General features: G+C 46.3%; 2 protein-coding genes across 15 annotated transcripts in view; both read left to right on the plus strand.

Annotated features, from left to right (window-relative positions):
* Nucleotides 1–6: 6 nt before the first annotated feature.
* LOC147008276 (uncharacterized) lies at nucleotides 7–13,479 on the plus strand. The gene is made up of 5 exons (XM_085865301.1): nucleotides 7–94; nucleotides 2,293–2,496; nucleotides 2,617–3,114; nucleotides 4,849–4,992; nucleotides 12,788–13,479. Exons 2-5 carry the CDS (start codon nucleotides 2,301–2,303, stop codon nucleotides 13,405–13,407), a joined length of 1,458 nt encoding a protein of 485 aa, XP_085721427.1. The 5' UTR covers nucleotides 7–94; nucleotides 2,293–2,300; the 3' UTR covers nucleotides 13,408–13,479.
* A 7,426-nt stretch (nucleotides 13,480–20,905) lies between these two features.
* The window catches only part of LOC147008277 (uncharacterized), a 37,881-nt gene continuing 36,783 nt past the window's right edge, over nucleotides 20,906–22,003 (plus strand). For 10 of the 14 annotated variants that reach the window (XR_015053471.1, XR_015053475.1, XR_015053473.1 and 7 more), the window contains exons 1-2: nucleotides 20,906–21,383; nucleotides 21,465–21,527. Coding sequence is in view for 6 of the 14 variants with exons in the window: in XM_085865163.1 (XP_085721289.1) it covers nucleotides 21,245–21,383; nucleotides 21,465–21,527 (202 nt within the window). In the remaining 8 variants the exon portion in view is untranslated. The remainder of the gene's footprint in view (nucleotides 21,384–21,464; nucleotides 21,528–22,003) is intronic. The other 4 variants (XR_015053476.1, XM_085865159.1, XM_085865160.1 and 1 more) reach the window with 4 other exon arrangements.

Consider the following 22,003-nt stretch of genomic DNA (forward strand, 5'->3'; position numbering starts at 1 on the left):
TTATTTTTTAATGATGTTTTTTTTTCATCAGATCATGTTGTGAAAGTGAAGATCAAGTCTGAGATCGTGGATGAATTCTCCTCTCAAGACAAAGGTGTGAACCTGATTTTTATCATGAACTCGTGTGGACCGGCTTGCTACGGTCGCCTCTCCAGACGTCGATGCAGAGACTGACGTCACAGATTTACTGAGTTGTCATGATTGACACCAATCATCATCCAAACATTTATTTCCAACAAATTTATTTGTAATATTGGTGATATTTATTATATTTACTTGAAATTTCATTTGTGATGTAAGAAGGTCCAAGTGGTCCAAGTGGTCCAGGGTCTCAGCTGTCTTATCTGTCTGAAGGGAGTAAGGGGTTTAAATGGTGTTAAGGACTGAGGGGTTTTTTGAGTCTTCAGCGTCTTTGGGGAAGTCAGGGTTTTTGGGGTTATTTGGGTCTTTATGGTCTTCAGGGTCTTCTGCGTCATATGTGAATAGATGACCATGCACATGGGAAGTCCAGTTTCTTTATAGATCCCAGATAGCTGTGTTTGGGGCTTTGGTTTGAACCTGTTCTTCAAGTGCATTGAATGAAAGTTTTTAAGTTTAGAATTATTCTCACTCAGAGTTCAACATCATCGTAATCGTCATCACAAGATATTTAACCCTCGCCGAGGGAGAGGGTCTTGTGTTTGGGTCCGTTTGTTTGTCTGTCTCTCTGTTTGTCTTTGTCTGTTTGTCCGCACAGAACTTTCGTGTCTTTCTCCGCAACCGCTTGTCGGATTGAGATGAAATTTTCACCTTCGGTGCGACTACTCAGGTAGAATGTTTTAATCATAATTACGACGTCATAGGTCACGTGGTGTGGCAGCCATGTTAGAAAAACGGAAAAATGTTGGATCTCTGTATCTCTGAAACCGCACCAAGGAAAAGATTGAAACTTTTCTCACGGCAAGTACTCCTCCATGGCGAATAAGTGTGATGTTTTTTTAATGATGTCATGGGTGCCTTCGTTCTGACGTCATAATTGCATATGTGGAACACCACATCTGATCAGTATGAAAATTTTTGAGGGTCATCAAGGGCAAAAATGGAACACAGAAAAAAATTGATGACGTCATCGGTCACATGATTCCGCAGCCGTATTGTTTAAACAAAAAAAGAACCTTTAAAAACCTTCCTCTGAAGTGGCTGAAGAGATCGAGGCAAAATTTACTCGTTTGACTGCCGATCCATGAGGAACAAAAGGTTCACTCATATGATGTCATTGGTCACATGGTGTGGCAGCCATATTTGATTTACCCTGAAGCCAACAAAAATCTTCTCCAGAACAGCTGGACAAATCGAGAGGAAACGTCACACAAATGATCCCCAAGTCATGGGTGTACAAGTTTGTTTCGGAATAATTGATCGGTCACATGGTTTGACAGCCATATTGGATTGAAGAGACATTAAATAATGTTTTCCTGGAACCGCTTTTTCAAACTAACGTCCCCAACATTGAATTAACCTGACACTGGTTGTATCTGGGGAGAAGCCGAAACTTCACATTTATGATCCAGTCGTAATGGGGAATGTTTGTTTTAAATTTAAACTTGAGCGGACGCATGTTCTGGCAGCCAGATTTATTTAATTTTTTTCATGTAGGTTATTATTATTATTTTTTTTAAACAATTTTTTTTTTTTAATAAGGTCACTTGGCTGTTCCTGGATGTGTTTGAGGGTAAAGGAGTAGCAGCTGAAATGTGAATCCTATCCAGGTTCCTCCTGATGACCTCATGTTTGCTTTTTGCTTGTTCGGATTCCTTCTGATTTCTCCAATGCAGGACTCGAACCTGTTTGGTCTTCCATTTGAATTTAATTTATTTTAATCCCATTCTAAATTCAATTGAATAATGAAGAATAATGAAAATAATGTCATGGGTCAGGGTCAGGTGTCTGATCAAAGCGGGGTTGCATCAAAGCGGGACGTCTTGGTACCCGGTCATCACTGCCAGCAGTTATAAAGTGGCAGTTGTAATTACGTCTCTCATTAATTACATAACACACAAGTGCACAAACACCACACAGAGTACACCACACAAAACAACTCCTGGTGAGTGTCTGCAATCTCTGATTGCTCTTTTTCTTGTTTTATTTTGCATCGGTCATCTGAGTTCATCTTGCTGGTTGGTTATTGGCGATCTACAAACATGTTAAACTCGCAACATCGATTTCTCTTTCCTTTATAAAAAGAATCCCACAATTCTTTGCAGTTAACACATCATGACCGAATTGGTGATGGTGGTTCCTTCTTCTTTGCAGAGAAACAAATGAAATCCGTTTATTTTCCCAACTCTGCACAGTTCTTCAACAAAGAAGATCATTTCAATCAGCATTCCAACCAACTGGGCAACAACAAACGAACTCACACTGGGGAGACGCGGTACAAGTGTTCTGTGTGTTGTAAGGATTTTCCTCAGTTATCACACTTGAAAGTCCACAAACGAACTCACACTGGGGAGAAACCTTACAAATGTTCTGTGTGTTCTCAGGATTTTCGTAAGAAAGTCCACAAACAGACTCACACTTGAAATGCTTTCTGTGTTGTAATAACAGAACACAAACGAACTCACACTGGGGAGAAACCGTACAAATGTTCTGTGTGTTCTCAGGATTTTCGTTGGTTATCACACTTGAAAGTCCACAAACGAACTCACACTGGGGAGAAACCGTGCAAATGTTCTGTGTGTTGTCAGGATTTTCGTGACTTATCGACACTGAATAGACACAAACGAACTCACACTGGGGAGAAACCTTACAAATGTTCTGTATGTTGTAAGGATTTTCGTCAGTTCTCACACTTGAAAGTCCACAAACTAACCCACACTGGGGAGAAACCGTACAAATGTTCTGTGTGTTGTCAGGATTTTCGTTGGTTATCATACTTGAAAGTCCACAAACTAACCCACACTGGGGAGAAACCGTACAAATGTTCTGTGTGTTCTAAGGATTTTCGTCGGTTATCGACCTTGAATGAACACAAACGAACTCACACTGGGGAGAAACCGTACAAATGTTCTGTATGTTGTAAGGATTTTAGTCGGTTGTCACACTTGAATCGACACAAACTAACTCATACGGGGTAGAACCCGATAAGTGTTCTGCGTTGTTATTTTTTTTCATGAGTTATCAGCCTTTAATAAACATAAACAAACTCACTCTGGTGAGAAGAGTTTGGTTGTCGATAGCTCTCCTGTGAGTGATTCCGAGTGATGTCAAACCTATGGCTATTAAGCAAGCCAGTGAGGAGAAAGCGAGCAGGCAGAAACTCAACCCTGGTATCTACCTTCCTGGTACGACTCCTCTGAGTGTCATGGGTAACCTCCTGTCAAGCAGCCGAGTTCCTACGGCCTCTTGGGGAAAGCAAAATAGCTGGTTGCCACAAAAATGACTCGCCCCCTCTCCGGCCTTGTCCCCCTCTCCCTCTCAAAAGAAGTCCTGGCAAGGGTGTGCAATCTCCGATTGCTCTTTTTCTTGTTCCCATCAGTTTTTTATTTTCACCACTTTTCCCTCCATCCTCCATCTATCCCTCCCAACTATACCCTGTGTTTCATGCATCAAAATATAGAACAAGGACAAATGTGTACAAGAGTGGTGTCCAAAAGGTTTTGTCGGCTAAAAAAAAAAAAAAAAAAAAAAAAAAAAACAACAACTTCCGATATTTCGTCACGTGCCTTCATTAAGCCAATAGCGAAACCCGTCATAATGTATTTACGTATTTACGATATATCGTGTATTTACGAAATAAATAATGTATTTACGAAATTGCAATACCATAAATAGAATAATCTTTAAATAGTAACGTGAACTTTTCGAAACTTTAAAACAAATTTCCGAATATTTTTAAAAGTTCATGATAGACGCTCTCAAAAGGCACCGTCTATGTGAGGATGTGTCCATGTGCTCAGTATTTAAGGCGATCCGGATCTTGTGTCGAGTGAATTTGGAAAGCATGCGTCCCCATGTGAGCACGTGTGCGGGGCCCGACGTGCTGCGCGCCGCGAGTACTGTTCGCGGGACGCGCAGAGCGAGTCCCGGGGACGACACGACCGGGCCTGTCTGCGTGGCAAGGCTCGCAGAGCGGTCTGTGTGCGAGTGACGTCATCAGGGATTGCGCAGCACGAAGGCCAGGTGAGGAGCACGGCGGCTCACATGTGGGATCTCGAGCTGAGTCCTCGAGATTGAGGTTTTGTCTTCCCAAGAAGAAGAAGAGCAACGCCAAGCTCTCTATGAAAATACAACAGTGCAAAGTGTAAAGCTCATTCTAACCACAATACAATATACCATTCATTCATTCATCGGGACCATACTCTGTGCAGAGTGTTGATGCGAACTTCAGCAGTGTCCTTGGCTCTTGGACACAATCCTGGACGGATCACCACTCCAACACAGGATACCAGCAAGCTGGCACTCATTTGCCGACCTCAGAAGGATGATAGGCAGAGTCAACCCCACCTGGCATTAATTCAACAGCCAAGCAGGATTTGAACTCAGGATCCCAGGATCTCAAGCCCACCACCCTAACCATTAGGCCAACACCAGGCAAGATCCAAACCCACCAGGGAGAATGTTTCCAAATTTGGGGTACAACATGAGGCGAGGGGAGAGATGTTAAATTTTGGAGGTAAAGGCGATCACGTGACTGTAACTGTGTCAAAATGGCGGTCGCGTGAATTCCTTCCAACATCTTCTCCACACACACCAGTGAGCAAGCTACCAAATTTGGGTTCCAAAACCAGGCCAAGGATCAGGTAACCTCAAGGTCCGGTGGTCCTATTTCTCTTCCCCCAGTTCACATTTTATCTGTCATTCCTGCAGGTGGACAAAGGATACTCCTGCCCTTTGATCCTGAAATGTCAATCCCTTGTGCCCAAGATCCTGAGAACCCAATGTGTTTTGGATCTTTTTCTTCTTGTGAGGAACACGGAGACGAACACGAGTCAGGTGTCAACAAGGGGAAAGGTAAGTTGCTGGGAACCTCCTGTTTAGTTGAAGAATTTTCCTTTATTATGAGCTTTTCTGGAAATGGAATTCAAGATGAGGTATTGTGAACGTACACCGTCTGTCCATCCGTCCCTCCCATCTCTGTCCTATTTCGATTTCTCTGGCGAAACCGCTGGGCCGATCAGGCTGAAATTTGGCAGCTCGGTTTTGCTCCTGACTGGTAATGAGGACTGCAAAGTTCTTACCGGTCACGTGACTTTAAGTCGGTCAAAATGTTGGACTGAGTAAATTCCTTCAGAAATCTTCTTTAGGCCAGGGCAGGAATGTTAAATTGTGGAAGTCATGTCAATCAGATGACCGGAAGTGTGTCAAAATGGGCGGCTTCGTAAACTCTTGGGAAAAGTGCATGAATTCCTTTAAAAATCCTCTCCAAACCCACCTGTAGAGTCAGTGGGCGTCAGCTGTGGTGGTCTGGATGTGTGACTCGTTTACCTGACGCTGATCCGACTTCACCAGATACCTTCAGTTCGGGAGCCTCGTGAGGGGAGGAGGCCAAGAGGCTGACCACGTGCCTCGTGGTTGCAGCAGGTTGATCGGCATCTCAAGGAGATGGGGATGGGCCAGGAATCTGCCTGGGGGATGACCAGACGGAAGCCCCTGGAGTCCTGGCGGAAAGTGGACGCAGTAACGCGCTACTCCGGCACATGCTCCCATACCTGACCTGAGTGTACAAGTTGAAATAGAAATGAACGAATGCAAGTCACTGTTTGATGTGGGGAGCCATGGCCGGCATATCTTTCGTGGTGTATTCCAAACAGGTGTTGTGGAGAGGTCGGGAATTGATATAGACAAACTATTGTTGTGGGCCGGGAGTCGTTGGCGAGGAACGGCCGCCAGTTGGAGCAGTTGGGCCGTCTCCCACCGAACACCCGGAATTGCAGGTCATAACCTTCAAACAACTCCGATGGTCACGGGTCACTTCAGCACCGTGCTCGCCAATTCTCTGAACGCGTGGGGAAGGGTCAATAGCGAAATTTCAATATACCTAAGTACCCACGTCGTCAAATTACCAGGGAAGACACACCCTCAACGGACTCTGTCAAACTGGGTTGCTCAAGCTACCTCGGTCCGGTGCAGGGCACGCCCCTGCCTTTCTGGGCTGAGTCTCGATCTGAGGGCGATGGAAATCTCTGCCCACATACGTGGCTGGACACGCGTCTGATGTGCAAAGTGAGGGAGTGATGGTTTCGTTTGGCAGGAGGCTCGATTTGTATTGCAAAAACCCTGACTAAAAAAGTAACTCGCAGCACACACATGTAATTCACATTAGACACAGGTAGGGGACCCTAACTATAAACACATACTCATCGAAATAACTACGCTTTGGGACTGCTGTCTGTGTGCAGGAGGCTTCCAAATCCGTAACACTCCCCCCCGCCTTTCGAAAGACTCGTCCCGAGTCGTAAATTTTCGTGTGCCGTGCAGGTGTCGGTTTTTTCCCCCTTGTACGTTTTGCTTTCGGATCCGTGAGTGCGACATTTGTGTACATGTCCCAAAAATAAATAACCGAGTGCGCTGCGTAACTGAACTATCAGACTCACATGGACAACTTAAATACATTGTCGGCGCTAAGACAAACACAGGTGGGTTAAGAACTTATTTACAATTTTACTACTTACACGAACCATGGTCCAGGACCTGTTATCTGTGGGAAAAAGGCACAGCAAGGTTCACAGTTTGTGTCTTAAATGGAGTCTCTGGCAAAGGAGAATGGATGGAGATGGACTGGATGTGAAAAACAGAGATGGGCGCACGGGCTGCTCAATGCAGTCCTCGTGGTGTGGCTACCTGCAGGGCAGTCCTTGCAAGCACACTGAAGAGATGGTCCTGGCACACATGGTTGAGATGGTGACACAGGGGCAATGCAAACAAGGGCAAGCAGGCATGGGGTCAAGGAAAAGCAAGCAACATGGCATGGCAAACGCGGACCAGCAGATTTTTGCACAACAGGCCGGCATATGAGGCTGGCCGGCCTTTGGTCTGGTCCGTGAGGTTCTGTGGAGAGAATGCGGTGGTGTCGGCCGCTCCGAAAACGGGCTCGGACCTACCCTACTGTCTCCTCCCAGCCTATCGCCTTTGCCTGTCTCTGTCCATACCCACCCCCTTAGTTTGCAACAAGAAAACAAAATTTAGACCCCTTTTTATTTTTCTTTTTCTTTTGTAATTCTAAGTGTCCCTAACCCCCTCACTGTCTTTGTCCGGCGAACCTATCCTGTCAACCTAGCCTACTCCCAACCCCTAAAATCCTTTCTGAGGGGACTAAGGAAGAGACAAGTGAACCTGTCTCGAGGCCCAATGGAGCCTCAGAATAACCTCCACAGAGTTCAGCAATCTTCCCAAAGTGAGTTCAGTGGCCCACGGGCAGCGAAGGGATGGATGGTGCTAATGGGTACATTTGCTATCTATCCCAGCATTTATTAAACTTTAAACTATCCCCGGGGCTTTTCAACACGCCTATCTCTTTAAACTATTGGTTCTAGAAACCATGATTCCCGTCGCCTGTGTTGGTGTCCATTATCAATTTGGGCCCTGCCCGCAAATTTTCTCTCGTGCCCTTGCGCAATTTCGTGGCTAGGCAGCGTGGCTCAACTGGCAGGGACTTCCATCTGCCAAACTCAAACCATGGCAAACCTGGGCCCTGAGGCTGTCTCCGAGCCTACATGCTCCCCATGAACGCGGGGATTGCCCTTCCCGGCTACTCCCCCCCGTATATGCCCACGTGACGTTCCTGGTCCCATCCCGAGGGTCGCCTGTGCCCATTACACTAACCCAGTCGCTTGGACCCATGGCCTACTCTGGCCGACTAGTCTGGTGCCTGGGTTGCCCTCCACTCAATATGCTCGTTTCAACAGCCACGCTCCCAGCCGGTCAATGAACTCTTGCACCCCTCCAAAAGGTATCGTGCCTTCGTACACCACCAACAACAGAACGACCTCATTTTGGTAAATTTAACAAACCCATGAACTATCATTAGACTGACCCCGGGTTCCCTTGGGTGGGATTCACTCCTCCCCCCAATCATTCATTCGCACCATGCATTCCACATTCACTCCACTCACACACTCGGGCCCGCTGACCCACATTCACTCATGTTTCGTTCTCTTCATCTCTTTTTTTTTTTCAATTCACTCCACACTCTGACAACAACGTCCCCCTCACGAGCTTGTGCCCCTCGTCATCCCTTACTCTAATGCACCTTCGTTTTAACTCTACGTAGCTAATCTACATCCTCACTACACGGTCCATGTCTGTCCGTGTCTCCCAAAATCCATTTCTAAATCTAACCTAACATTCCCCCGAATTCGTTCCATGGGCCCCATGAGGAACTGTTCCTGCCCCATGAGGCCGGTCTACCTATTGCGAAACCCTTCCCACGAACTAATGCTCCTTCACCCAGGCAGGATGTTTACCACATCCTGGCCGGGGCCGTGTACTCGAAGCAAGGCCCCTCGAACCTTGCACCTCCAGCGCGGCGGTTTACAGCTTGCCCGTTCGTCCCTTTCATCGGGCTATACGTGCAGCCTTGACGTCGCCCTGCGAATTGCAATAAGCGCTCATGTTCGTGGGATCCGCCATGCGAGCCAACGTGCGCTGTTTACCGGCCTTCGTGCCCGAGATCCCCGTGACGTCACTCGCACACGGAGCTTGCGCGGGTCGGAAGTCGGTGGCGAGGAACGGCCGCCAGGTGGAGCAGTAGAGCCGTCTCACACCAAACACCCGGAATTGCAGGTCGTAACATTCGGACAACTCCGAAGGTCACGGGTCACTTAAGGACCGTGCTGGCCAATTCTCTGATGCCGTGGGGTATGGTCAAGAGCCAAATTTCAATATACCTAAGTACCCACGTCGTCAAATTACCGGGGAAGTCACACCCTTGACGGACTTTGTCGAACCGGGTCGCTCTGTCGACCTCGGTCCGGTGTAACCGAGCGGAATTACCAAAGTCTGTCGGTCCAAACGACAACTTACAGCCCAATCGGCTTCCTGGTTCTCAAGCACGAACCGTGCTGTGTCAATAATAGAAAGCACAACAACGAGCTGGTGCATTGAACAATTGGGGGTTTATTTATAATGAAGCAGGGGAGCATGAAAAGAGCAGAGTCAAACCGATGATTAGAAATGCAATTTAATGTACAAGGCACTTAACAGTTTCTACTTACTGGACGGGCGCCACAGACGCGCGCACACACACACACACACACACACACACACACACACACACACACACACACACACACACACGAAATGTGGCCGGCTGGGCACCTTTCCGTGCGGTATGGTCGAGACGAGCTGGTTCGGGGGGGGGGACTCGAAACCCACACCTTCGTCGCCGCACCAAGCACCAGGGACCGCGCTCTCCAACCAGCTACGCACCAACAAACCAAGACCAAGGAGAAGACCAGAGACGACGATGACCCAGGACCAGACGAACCAGCCAGCAACAAGACCCGCGACCCCCAAGACCAGTGCTCCTTTATTCGTTTCTTGTGCAGGGTGAGAAAATCGCCATCTGAGGCATCTCAAACCTCATTGGCCGGGGTGTCGTGGGAAAGTCGCCCTCTGTGCGTGATTGGACAAGGGGCACGCCCCTGCCTTTCTGGGCGGAGTCTCGATCTGAGGAGATGGAAAACTCCGCCCACGTACGTGGCTGGACACACGTGTGTCATGGCGCGATGTGCGAAGTGAAGGAGTGATGGTTTCGGTTGGCTGGAGGCCCGATTTGTATTCAAATAACTGTATTTGTATCGTATTTGTATTTGTAATATTGTATTTGTATCGAAATAACTATGCTTCGGGACTGCTGTCTGTCTGTGTGCAGGAGGCTTCCAAATCCGTAACACTATTACGTGAACTTCACACATTGTTCTGTGACTCACCTGCCCGTGGGGAAGATTCTTCACATTTCTGATCTAGTCTTAATGGGGAATGTATGCTTTAAATTTAAACTTGATTGGACGCATGGTCTGGCAGCCAGATTTATTTAATTTTTTTCATGTGGGTTATTTTTTGTTTTAAATTTTTTTTTTTTTAATAAGGGTCACTTGGCTGTTCCTGGATGTATTTGAGGGTAGAGGAGTAGCAGCTGAAATGTGAATCCTATCCAGGTTCCTCCTGATGACCCTGTTTGCTTTTTGCTTGTTCGGGTTCCCTCTGATTTCTCCAATGAAGGACTCAAACCTGTTTGATCTTCCATTTGAATTTAATTTATTTTCATCCCATTCTAAATTCAATTGAAAAATGAATAATTAGAACGGGCACTCGGTAGAGCGCATACCTTCGCCGCCGCAACTTTTTCCCCGGCACATTTGAAAAACGTCATTTTAAAACGCCCATGACGTCACCACCGTCAGTCCGATTGACGTCAAATTTTTTTGTGTAACCTCCTTGAAGGCAGTCCAACAAAATGGAATGATAAACACTGAAAAATAAAAAAGTTGAAAAATGACGTCATCTTTTGACGTCATTTTGACGCACTTCCGGGGACGTCACGTCCAATCGGGAACTACCGTTCTGAAAGCTCGTAGTTCACTGAACGTTTTAACGTTGGTTTCATGTCAATAGCTCTATTAGATCTGAAGGTTGCCTACAAGTATATTTTGACCTTGAGTGTAACCTTTACCTTGACTACAGAGTTAATTGGAAAAACCTGTACATCAATAAACAGATATTTTGGTACTGATCCTAATGCCTGGATTTGGGAGACTTTGCCTTCTAAATTATATAGATATTTGAATGTAAACTATCAGGACATTTTAGCCACAATTGAAAAACGTCATGTTCAAACGTCAATGACGTCATAACGGTCAGTCCGATCGAAGTCAAATTTGGTGTGTGACGTCCTTAAGGTAAGTCCTAGAAAACGGTATCATCAAAACTGATGAGATCGAAAATTGAAAATTTACGTCATCTTGTGACGTCATTTAGACGCACCTCCGATTCTTTACGTCAAATCCGACACTACATATCCGAAAGGTATCTCGTCATGGAACAATATGGCGGTGGTTGCATGTCGATAGCTGTATTGTGAAGGTAGTTATGCTCAAAAGAGTGTTTTTGACCTTTTTATGACCTTGACCTTTGACCCGATCGCTCCCAAAATCTAATCAAATCGTCCTTGGATACTCACGAATCATCCCACCAAATATCATGCAATTCGGTTTTATACTTTCTGAGTTATGCGAATAACAAACAAACACACATATTCACAAATAGATAAATACACAGCGACCAAAACATAACCTTTCGCAGAATGCGAAGGTAACTAGAACAGGCACTCAGTAGAGCGCATACCTTCGCCACTGCTACATTTTGCCCCCCCGCCCAGAAACCGTTGATTGTGAGGGTATTTAATCCCATTCCACATCTGCCATCTCATATGTGTTATGATGGCTTAAAAACATTAAATTTCCTGCTGTTTGACACTGATTCACGTACATTGTACAATTTCTGTATGAACTCCCTGACCTTTTTGGGTGTCGGTGTCAAGTCAATCTGATGACAACTGGTCACATTATAAGAAATCAAATATTACACATCAGAGGATAGGGAATTGAATTCTAAACATTTTGAATCTACTTACATGCAAATTGTATAAGAATTGACCGCGTTATGATAATAAAGGTCGTTGACCCCCCTGACCTTTGACCCAAACCGCGAACAAAGGTAATGACGTCATTGTGTCATATCATATATCACAAGATTGGGCATTGAATTCACAACATTTTGGCATTGGTTGCATGCAAATTCGATAAAAATCGACCGCACTATGGCAAAATGACGATTTTGACCTTTTCATGACCTCGACCTTGACCTTTGTACTCTTAATTTTGTAATTGGTATTGTGGGGAAATTTTGTAAGAGTGTGGGGAACAGAACAGTCAACATTTTGGTGTTGGTTTGATGCAAATCGGATAAGAATTGACCGTGTTATGACTAAAACCGCACATTTTGCAATGTCGTGACACCGCCTGACCTTTGACTCCCAACCGCTCATAAGGGGTATGACGTCATTGTGTCATGTCACATATCTCAAGATGGGGCATTGAATTCTGAACATTTTGGCATTAGTTGCATGCAAATTGGAAACAAATTGACTGCGTTATGGTAAAAAGACGATTTTGACCTTTTCATGACCTTGACCTTGACCTTTGACCCGATCGCTCCCAAAATCTAATCAAATGGTCCTCGGATAATAACCAATCATCCCACCAAATTTGCTGCGATTCAGTTCAATACTTTTGGAGTTCTGCGAATAACAAACAAACACACATATTCACAAATAAATAAATACACAGCGATCAAAACATAACCTTCGCAACAAAGTTTGCGAAGGTAATAATGGAAATAATGTCACGGGTCAGTGTCAGGTGTCTGATCAAAGCAGGACATCTTGGTACCCGGTCATCACTGCCAGCAGTTATAAAGTGGCAATTGTAATTACGTCTCTTATTAATTGCATAACACACCAGTATACAAACAGCACACAGAGTACACAACACAAAACAACTCCTGGTGAGCGTCTGCAATCTCTGATTGCTCTTTTTCTTGTTTTATTTTTCATCGGTCATCTGAGTTCATCTTGCTGGTTGGTTATTGGCAATCGTCAAACATGTTAAACTCACAACATCGATTTCTCTTTCCTTTAAAAAGAAGGTCGAACATTGAATTTACCTGACACTGATTATATCCCACAATTCTTTGCAGTTAACACATCATGACCGAATTAGTGATTGTTGTTCCTTCTTCTTTGCAGAGAAACAAATGAAATCCGTTTCTTTTCCCAACTCTGTACAGTTCTTCAACAAAGAAGATCATTTCAATCAGCATTCCAACCAACGGGGAAACAACAAACGTACTCACACTGGGGAGACGCGGAACAAGTGTTCTGTGTGTTCTAAGGATTTTCGTGACTTATCGACCTTGATTAGACACAAACGAACTCACACTGGGGAGAAACCTTACAAGTGTTCTGTGTGTTGTAAGGATTTTAGTCGGTTATCAAACTTGAAAGTCCACAAACGAATTCACACTGCGGAGAAACCGTACAAATGTTCTGCATGTGGTGAGGATTTTAGTCGGTTATCACACTTGAATCGACACAAACGAATTCACACAGGAGAGAAACCGTACAAATGTTCTGTGTGTTCTAAGGATTTTCGTGACTTCTCGAACCTGAATAGACACAAACGAACTCACACTGGGGAGAAACCTTTCAAATGTTCTTTGTGTTGTCAGGATTTTAGTCTGTTATCAAACTTGAAAGTCCACAAACTAACTCACACTGGGGAGAAACCGTACAAATGTTCTATGTGTTCTAAGGATTTTAGTCGGTTATCAAACTTGAATAGACACACACTAACTCACACTGGGTAGAAGCCGAAAAGTGTTCTGTGTTGTAATTTTTTTCATGAGTTATCAGCCTTGAATAAACATAAACAAACTCACTCTGGTGAGAAGAGTTTGGTTGTCGATAGCCCTCCTGTGAGTGATTCTGGGTGATGTCAAACCTCTGGCTTTTAAGCAAGCCAGTGAGGAGAAAGCGAGCAGGCAGAAACTCAACCCTGGCATCTACCTTCCTGGTACGACTCCTCTGAGTCTCATCGGATCCCTGTCAAGCAGCCGAGGTCCGACGGCTTCTTGGGGAAAGCAAAATAGCTGGCTGAAACAAAAATGTGCCGCCCGCTTTCCGGCCTTGTCCCCCTCTCCCATCCTCCGTCTGTGATCTGTCCCCCCTATATTTGCTCAGGGCACTCATTGTCCGCCAAAAACCCCCTTCTGGTGAAACTGCAAAAATCAAGAATCACTGCTCACCTACACTCTTTCGTTCCTTTTTTTACCCACTCTGGAACAAACTCACACACTCTGTTCAATCACACTCCCCCCTCCATGTCTTCAAACAGCTCTTCACCACCATCTTTTATCTTCCCTCATCCAAAACCTTCATCTTTTGTAACCCCGTTAATCCACCCCAAACCCACCTCCTTCAGATTCCGTGCTTTCCTTCCTGAAAGTTCCTGTAATGTCCATCTTGTATTCCCCATGTTTCCCACCTCCCTTCCACAGATCTCCAGATGTCTCTGTTCTCCACTGTTTTGTCCTTCCCTCTCCCTCCCCTCTTGTCTCATGCCCCCCCTTACTGTGCGTTGTGTGTTACCTCTTATACGAGCCTCGACAAGGTATACAAAAAAAACAAACTTGTTTCAAGAAAAAAAATTCAAAATATTTAACAATTACAATCCTCTCCGTCGATGTCCACAGCGTTAATTTTCTTTTCACAGGTTGTCGCCATAACAACAACACATTACAAGTATTCAATGCAAAACCAGCCTCGCTGCAAGAAACTACAACAACACACCATCCCTCCTCAGGGTCGATGCTGAAGGTTACAGTGCGATCTCTTACACGGACAAACATCATGCAGCCGAGAGGAGATAAGGACACGCAACAAATACAACAAATGGTTTGGCAGCCATATTGGATTTACCCTAAAACCTATAAAAATACACCACTCAAAAGAAGTCCTGGCAAGGGTCTGTAATCTCTGATTGCTCTTTTTCTTGTTCCCATCAGTTTTTTTATTTTCACCACTTTTCCCTCCATCCTCCATCTATCCCTCCCAACTCTACCTTCTGTTTCATGTATCAAAATATAAAAAATACAACAGTATAAAGTGTAAATCTCATTCCAACCACGCACTGAACATTCATTCATCGGGACCATACTCTGTGCAGAGTGTTGATGCTGCTGAAGCAGTGTCCTTGGCTATTGGACACAATCTTGGACGTATCACCACTACAACACAGGATACCAGCAAGCTGGCACTCATTTTGCCAACCTCAGAAGGATGCGAGGAAGAGTCAACCCCACCTGGTATTAATTCAACAGCCAAGCAGGATTTGAACTCAGGATCCCAGGATCTCAAGCCCATAAGTTTTTTCCCAACCAAAAAGCCAACACCAGGCATGATCAAAGCCCACCAGTGAGAATGCTTCCAAATTTGGGTTGTAACATGAGGCGAGGGGAGAGATGTTAAATTTTTGAGGTCAAGGCGATCACGTGACTGTAACTGTGTCAAAATGGCGGTCACGTAAATTCCTTCCAACATCTTGTTCTCCACACAAACCATTGAAAAAGCTAACAAATTTGGGTTCCAAAACCAGGCCAGGGATCAGGTAACCTCCAGGTTCGGTGATCCTATTTCTTTTCCCCCAGGTCACATTTCATCCGCCATTCCTGCAGGTGGACAAAGGATACTCCTTTGATCCTGAAATGTCAATCCCTTGTGTCCAAGATCCTGAGAACCCAATGTGTTTTGGATCTTTTTCTTCTTGTGAGGAACACGGAGACGAACAAGTCAGGTGTGAACAAGGGGAAAGGTAAGTAGCCTGGAACCTCCTGTTGAAGAATTTTTTCTCATCTCTGTTTTCATGCTTCCCAATTTCCTTTATTATGAGCTTTTCTGGAATTGGAATTCAAGATGAGGTATTGTCCTCGTGCACCGCCTGTCCATCTGTCTCTCCCGTCTGTGTCCAATTTCGATTTCTCTGGCGAAACCGCTGCGCCGATCAGACTGAAATTTGGCAGCACGGTTCTGCTCCTGACTGGCAATGAGGATTGCAAAGCTCTTACCGGTCACGTGACTTTAAGTAGGTCAAAATGGTGGACTGAGTAAATTCCTTCAGAAATCTCCAGACCCTCCCACCCCCCCCCCCCTCGTCAGAATGATACCACATTTGGGTGACATCATAAGGTCAGGGTGGGGATGTTAAATTGTTGAAGTCATGTCGATCAGGTGACCGGAAATGTGTCAAAATGGGCGGCTCAGTAAACTTTGGGGAAAAGTGCATGAATCCCTTTAAAAATCTTCTCCAAACCCACCTGTAGAGTCAGTGAGCACTAGCTGTGGTGGTGTGGACATGTGACTCGTTTACCTGACGCTGATCCTGCTTAACCAGATTCCTTCAGCAATGGAGCCTCGTGAGTGGAGGAGGCCAACGGGCCGACCACGTGCCTCGTGGTTGCAGCAGGTTGATCGGCATCTCAAGGAGATGGGGATGGGCCAGGAATCTGCCTGGGGGATGACCAGACAGAGACCCCTGGAGTCCCGGCGGAAAGTGGACGCAGTAACGCGCTACTCCGGCACATGCTCCCATACCTGACCTGAGTGTACAAGTTGAAATAGAAATGAACTATGGCAAGTCACTTTTTGATATGGGGAGCCATGGCTGGTATATTCTTCATGGTGTATTCCAAACAGGTGTTGTGGAGAAGTCGGGAATTGATATTGACAAACTATTACGTGAACTCCACACATTGTTCTGTGACTCACCTGCCTGTAGGGAAGATTCGGCGAAGGTCACAGAGGGTACCAAAGTCTCTGAAGTTTTTCAAAATGAGGTGAAGAAAGAGAAGGGGGTGGGGAGGAGGGAGAGAGAAGGGGGGAGGGAGAGAGAGAAGGGGGGAGGGAGAGAGAGAAGTGGGGGAGGGAGAGAGGTACAGGGAGGGAGAGGGAGGTGGGGGTGGGGAGAGAGAGAAGTGGGGGAGGGAGAGAGAGAGAGAAGTGGGAGGAGGGAGAGAGAAAAGGGGGGGGAGAGAGAGAGAAAGCAGGGGGAGGGGGAGAGAGGAAGAGGGAGAGAGAGAAAGAGAGGGAGGTGGGGGGGGGACAGAGAAAGGGAGTGAGAGAAAAAGATGGGCGAAGCGGGGGGGGAGAGAGAGAAGTACAGGGAGAGAGGGAGGTAAAGGGAGAGAGAGAAATAGAGAGAGAAAGAAAGGGGGAGAGAGAGAGAGGGAGATCGTGTTGGAGAGAGGAAGAAGGAGGGAGAGAGATGGAGACAGAGAAATGGAGATCCCTTCCTTGTGTGTAGTGGGAAGACATGTGGGAGCGTTGCGATGTGCTTCAAGTTAGGATTATAAATCATTTTTCCCCTTTTATTTTATTTGATCCACGGTACCTTCTTCTCGTTTACTTCCCTCGTCTCGTCTCGTCTCCTGATCCCAAATCCAGACAGGCACTTCGGGCTGGACAAGCGCTCCCACCGTCTACCCGCTGTCTGCAGAGACTCGTTTTCTGAGGCAGAATCCCGAGGTTCATTATAGTAGATGCGCCACCATTCACCTTCGCAAAACCAGACACGGCGGTGTGGGCGGTCCTTGCCAGTGTCTGGCCTAAACCCCGCCAAGAAAGGCGGACCACATGAAGGCCCGGTCCAATCGGGATGGACAATGACGTAGGCTTCGCCATGGGCCACCCCGAACTCCGTGAACTATAAAGTACGGGACAATCCTCAGAGTAGAGTTCAATGCGAGGGAAGGTTGTCGTTGGACTTGAAAGGTCACGGTTGGTTTTTGAAAGGGAGAAGTCGGGATCGGTGGATGCGAAGGACCTCGACCAAGCCCCTCATCTGGTCCTGCCTACTGCTCATCTCTCGCCTCTTTGGACTCCGCCAGACACGATTACCACACGTGTGGCTGTGGACCAAACTACACAACCTTTGTCGGGTACCGCACCACGGAGCATCCCTTCCCCCGAAACGCTCAGCTACCGAGAAACTGTAACCTCAACTCCCTCCCTCCCTGGCTGCAAAAGTCCTTCGCCTTTCTTTGGGTTTATTTTGTCTGAGTGTGTGTCTGAGAGTGTTGACGCCTGTCCGTTAGATAAGCCTGTATAAGATCTTCATTGTTGTAATTGTTGCTTTTATTAATCCCGCGTCAAGTCTGCACTGTGTCCGCTTTTGTAAGTTGCTTGTAAAATTGCCGCACCACACCTCTCTCATCTTTCCCCTGCATTACATACCGAATAAACCCTTTTTCTTGTGCTACTTGCTTTTCCTTGCTTATTGTAAATAAATAATTGTGGAAATGTTCCCAGTTCGTTTTTGTCTTTTCCTCCATTGGTCCAGCATGGTTCGAATCTGAGTTTAGCGGGGTCTTTATTCCCAACAATCCATTCCTTCTAGCCGGTATGTCCTTGGCAGTACCGCTCGACTGCATCCGATCCGGAAAGGTAGTTGGTAGTTGGTACTCTACCGTTGGGAGAGTGATCTGGTTCGGACAAGGCGTACCGAGGGCGTGGTTCCCAGGTAGTCAAAACCGCGTGGTTAATTAGGTCACTTGATTCTATACAGGAGGAGCCTACGCCATGTGGTTGAGGTATTGGCGTCCACGGTCGGTTAAGCGACCCGCCGCATCACGGAGTTATCCGTGAGCGACGGCCTACAATTCCAGGGAGTCTGGTGGGAATCGACGTAATTTCCCCCACCTAGTGGTCTTTCCGCCAGACTCCGACCCACAACAATACTATTATTATCTCTTGAGTGGTTCATAAGTTATTGCAGTCACACGGATTTTCAATGAACGGGCACTTGACCTTCGGTCTTTGACCTTTTCAACCCAAAATTTAATCCGTTCGTACGTGTGTTATTGCCCATAGCAATGAGAAGTTTGGTCAAAATCGCTGTAGCGGTCAACAAGTTATCATGGTAACTGAAATCTGCTACCTTCAGCGAAAGGTGACATGACCTTTGACCCCAAAATCTTATGAGTTGACCTTTGCATCAAAGCACTTACACCAAGTTTCCTCGAAATCCCTTCAGAGGTTCACAAGTTATCATGGCGACAAACAATGATCACGGGTGTCTGAACGCACGGACGTACACCCCAAAAACATGGTGCCTCACATGGCGAATTTAAGTGCTTGCCATGTAAGGCCTCCTTCGAGAGGTCAAACACGTGGTCCGCAGATAAGGGCAAGGTCTGCCCTGTACGGCGGGTTTCGGATCACCTCCCACTGAAGTTTGATGAAACTATGTTCCAGGTGAGCTAAAAATTCGGTCAGCTAAAAAAAATCAGTCACACAGGTGAACTCATGTGCATACCTGTGTGTAACACCAACTCTCCGCAAATGGTACAATGGGCTTCTCCGTCGGTGGAGGAGTTGGGATCCATGACATCAACAGCACACACGAAAACAACAGTGACAAGGAGAGCAGGTGTAAAAAGGTAAATAAAATATTTTTGAAGTGTTCATATTATTATTATTATCTATTATTATTAGCACAATACCAAGTGTTGATGAAAAGGCAACACATGGATGATGGAACGACACATAAGTAGAGGAGTTGAAATAACTCGGCAAGACAAAAGCGAATATGAAAAGGACGGAGCCAAGAAGATTCAACATTAAGGTAAGATAATCTGTCAGTACAAGAGAAGGAAGGGGTTAACCGTTTGGAGGAGTGTGGGTCCATTGAGGAATAACAGGATAATTGGTGGATGATGAGGGTGACATGGCATTCTTTAATATGGTTATGGATGGGGTCTTGGGGGGAAAATGGGGCGTACGTTTGAATACCCCGGCAGCACACCACGGGGCCGACCACACCACAATGGGGCCTACCGCACCACGGGGAATACGGCAGCACAACAGGGTCTACCACAGCACAAATGGGCCTACCATAGCACATTGGGGTCTACCACAGCACATTGGGGTCTACCACAGCACAATGGGGCCTACCACACCACGGGGAATACGGCAGCACAACAGGGTCTACCACAGCACAAATGGGCCTACCATAGCACATTTGGGTCTACCACAGCACAATGGGGCCTACCATAACACATTGGGGTCTACCACAGCACAATTGGGGTCGAGCACAGCACAATGGGGCCTACGACAGCACAATGGGGCCTACCACAGCACATTGGGGTCTATCACAGCACAATGGGGCCTACCATAGCACATTGGGGTCTACCACAGCACATTGGGGTCTACCACAGCACAATGGGGCCTACCACACCACGGGGAATACGGCAGCACAACAGGGTCTACCACAGCACAAATGGGCCTACCATAGCACATTGGGGTCTACCACAGCACAATGGGGCCTACCATAACACATTGGGGTCTACCACAGCACAATTGGGGTCTACCACAGCACAATGGGGCCTACGACAGCACAATGGGGCCTACCACAGCACATTGGGGTCTACCACAGCACATTGGGGTCTACCACAGCACATTGGGGTCGACCACAGCACAATGGGGACCACCCTAGCACAATGGGGCCTACCACAGCATATTGGGGTCTACCACAACACAACAGGGTCTACCACAGCACAATGGGGCCTACCACAGCATATTGGGGTCTACCACAGCACAACAAGGTCTACCACAGCACATTGGGGTCTACCACTTGTTCCGAAGTGTCTCATATCTTTCCCCTTTGACTTGGTCCCCCTTTTTCCATGACAGGTGTTATCTTGTTGAATTTCACCACCAAGTGGATGACGATGACATTACAACACACTGGACACGTGTCTCTGCAGTCACCTCAGTCCGGAGGAGACTGGGACGTGTAACATGGCTTCCTTGAATGAATACTGAGTCCTTGTCCTTCATTATAAGCCTCTCTGTTCTGCGAAGACCGAACAGGGAATTTTTTCACACCTGATGGGATTTCACTTGTGATTCTCAAAATAAGAACCTATGCTTAATCCTCTTCTGCTTCTTCTTCTTTTCCCCCTCACTCCATCCCCTCTTCCATTACTTGCTCATCATTCCTCCCATTCAAGACAATCAACCATCCTCTACCCCCCCTCCCCCACTATTTATTCCGTTCACTTCTTCCACATCCCGATCTTAAAGAGGACACATTAAGAGAGTCTTCATGTTATGGATATAAAAATAGGACCGCATGTTAAACGTTGTGCGGTGTATAAACACGATAGTGTTTGATTTCTATCTGGTGAATGTTAAACGTGTGGGACAGTGTTTATCTATCTGTCCAGATTGACGCATCGTGAGGACAGAATAATAGTAAATATGAGATTCCAGACTCGGCACATTACAAAGCATCGGTCTTGGTAACCGGAAGTGACGTAATAACGATGGTGTTGTTTCCACCAGGTGACCAGAGACTGGATCTCCACCTGATAATCTTGTGATTCCGGTTTTAGCTTCTGAGTTGTAATATTAATCTCATCATTTTATTCAGAATTTTAACCGTGTGGTCGTTTTTCTCGTGACACGATCAATGAATTCGTTTTCCCTCATTGTTTCGTGGTCACGTGACTGGGTCGGCGCGAATCTGCCGTCGAGAAACCGCGAATCGATGACTTTCGTGATCACGTGGTTTTAATTTGCCGGAATATCTCAGCCTCTTCGGTCACGTGTTCAGTGTCCTCGAGTGAGGACGATGCGCGATGATCCGAGATGTCTGTGGAAGATCACAAAGTGAACACCCAGGGATCCACGAGCGGCTTCCATGGAGGACACACGGTCGATCCGAGAGTCCGTCCCTCACACAGCGGGTCCATGGTCGGTTCACCCGAGGACGAGGACCCCGGACCCGGTACGTGACGTTCGCTCTGAACCGACATCTTGTTCTTCCTGGAAGTTTCGTTTTTATTTCACGGATTTGTTTGTGTTTCAGATCCCGTTGTGAAAGTGAAGGTCGAGTCCGAGTTCGTCGATGATTCGTTCCCTCCGTACGAAGGTTGGAACCACAAACTCGTTCTTCATGTTAACAAAGTAGTTTATTGTTTATAATGATACTTATAATAACAACAAGGAGGTGTCTGTGATCCCCAAATGTTTGTGTAGACCGCCGTTCGACCTTGACCATCAACATTCAGGGATAAAGTGTAAATTAAGAAAAAATAGATTAACTAACACAAACAGAGAACTGCACAGTTTGAAAGAAGTTGTTTATAATGATTTGTGAAGATCTCGTGTACACAAGCGGTGTGACGATGTACAAATCCTTATGTCACGTACATAAACCGCCTCCTCGTCAGTCACTTGTCACAGGTACGAACAGGAGGCACAGTCATTCTGGGAAACAAGAGAAGAAGAGTCGGCGGGTTCACATGGGTCCAATAAGGGGGGGGGTGAAATGTGCAATGCAATCTGTTTTGAGAGTTGCGAAGGGAGATTGTGTGTGGTGTTGGATTAATTGGTGTGAGTGAGGTG

The sequence above is a fragment of the Eptatretus burgeri genome, chromosome 20 (genome assembly GCF_056783735.1).
Source record: "Eptatretus burgeri isolate ZD-2024b chromosome 20, Ebu_testis_v1, whole genome shotgun sequence".
Classification (NCBI taxonomy): Eukaryota; Metazoa; Chordata; class Myxini; order Myxiniformes; family Myxinidae; genus Eptatretus; species Eptatretus burgeri.

Coding starts and splice junctions, on each gene's coding strand:
- LOC147008276 (XM_085865301.1), top strand. CDS start 2,301: ATGAAATCCGTTTATTTTCCCAACTCTGCACAGTTCTTCAACAAAGAA. Junction 2,497..2,616: donor AACTCACACTGGGGAGAAAC/CTTACAAATGTT, acceptor CTGGGGAGAAAC/CGTACAAATGTTCTGTGTGT. Junction 4,993..12,787: donor AGGTGTCAACAAGGGGAAAG/GTAAGTTGCTGG, acceptor TCTTCTTTGCAG/AGAAACAAATGAAATCCGTT.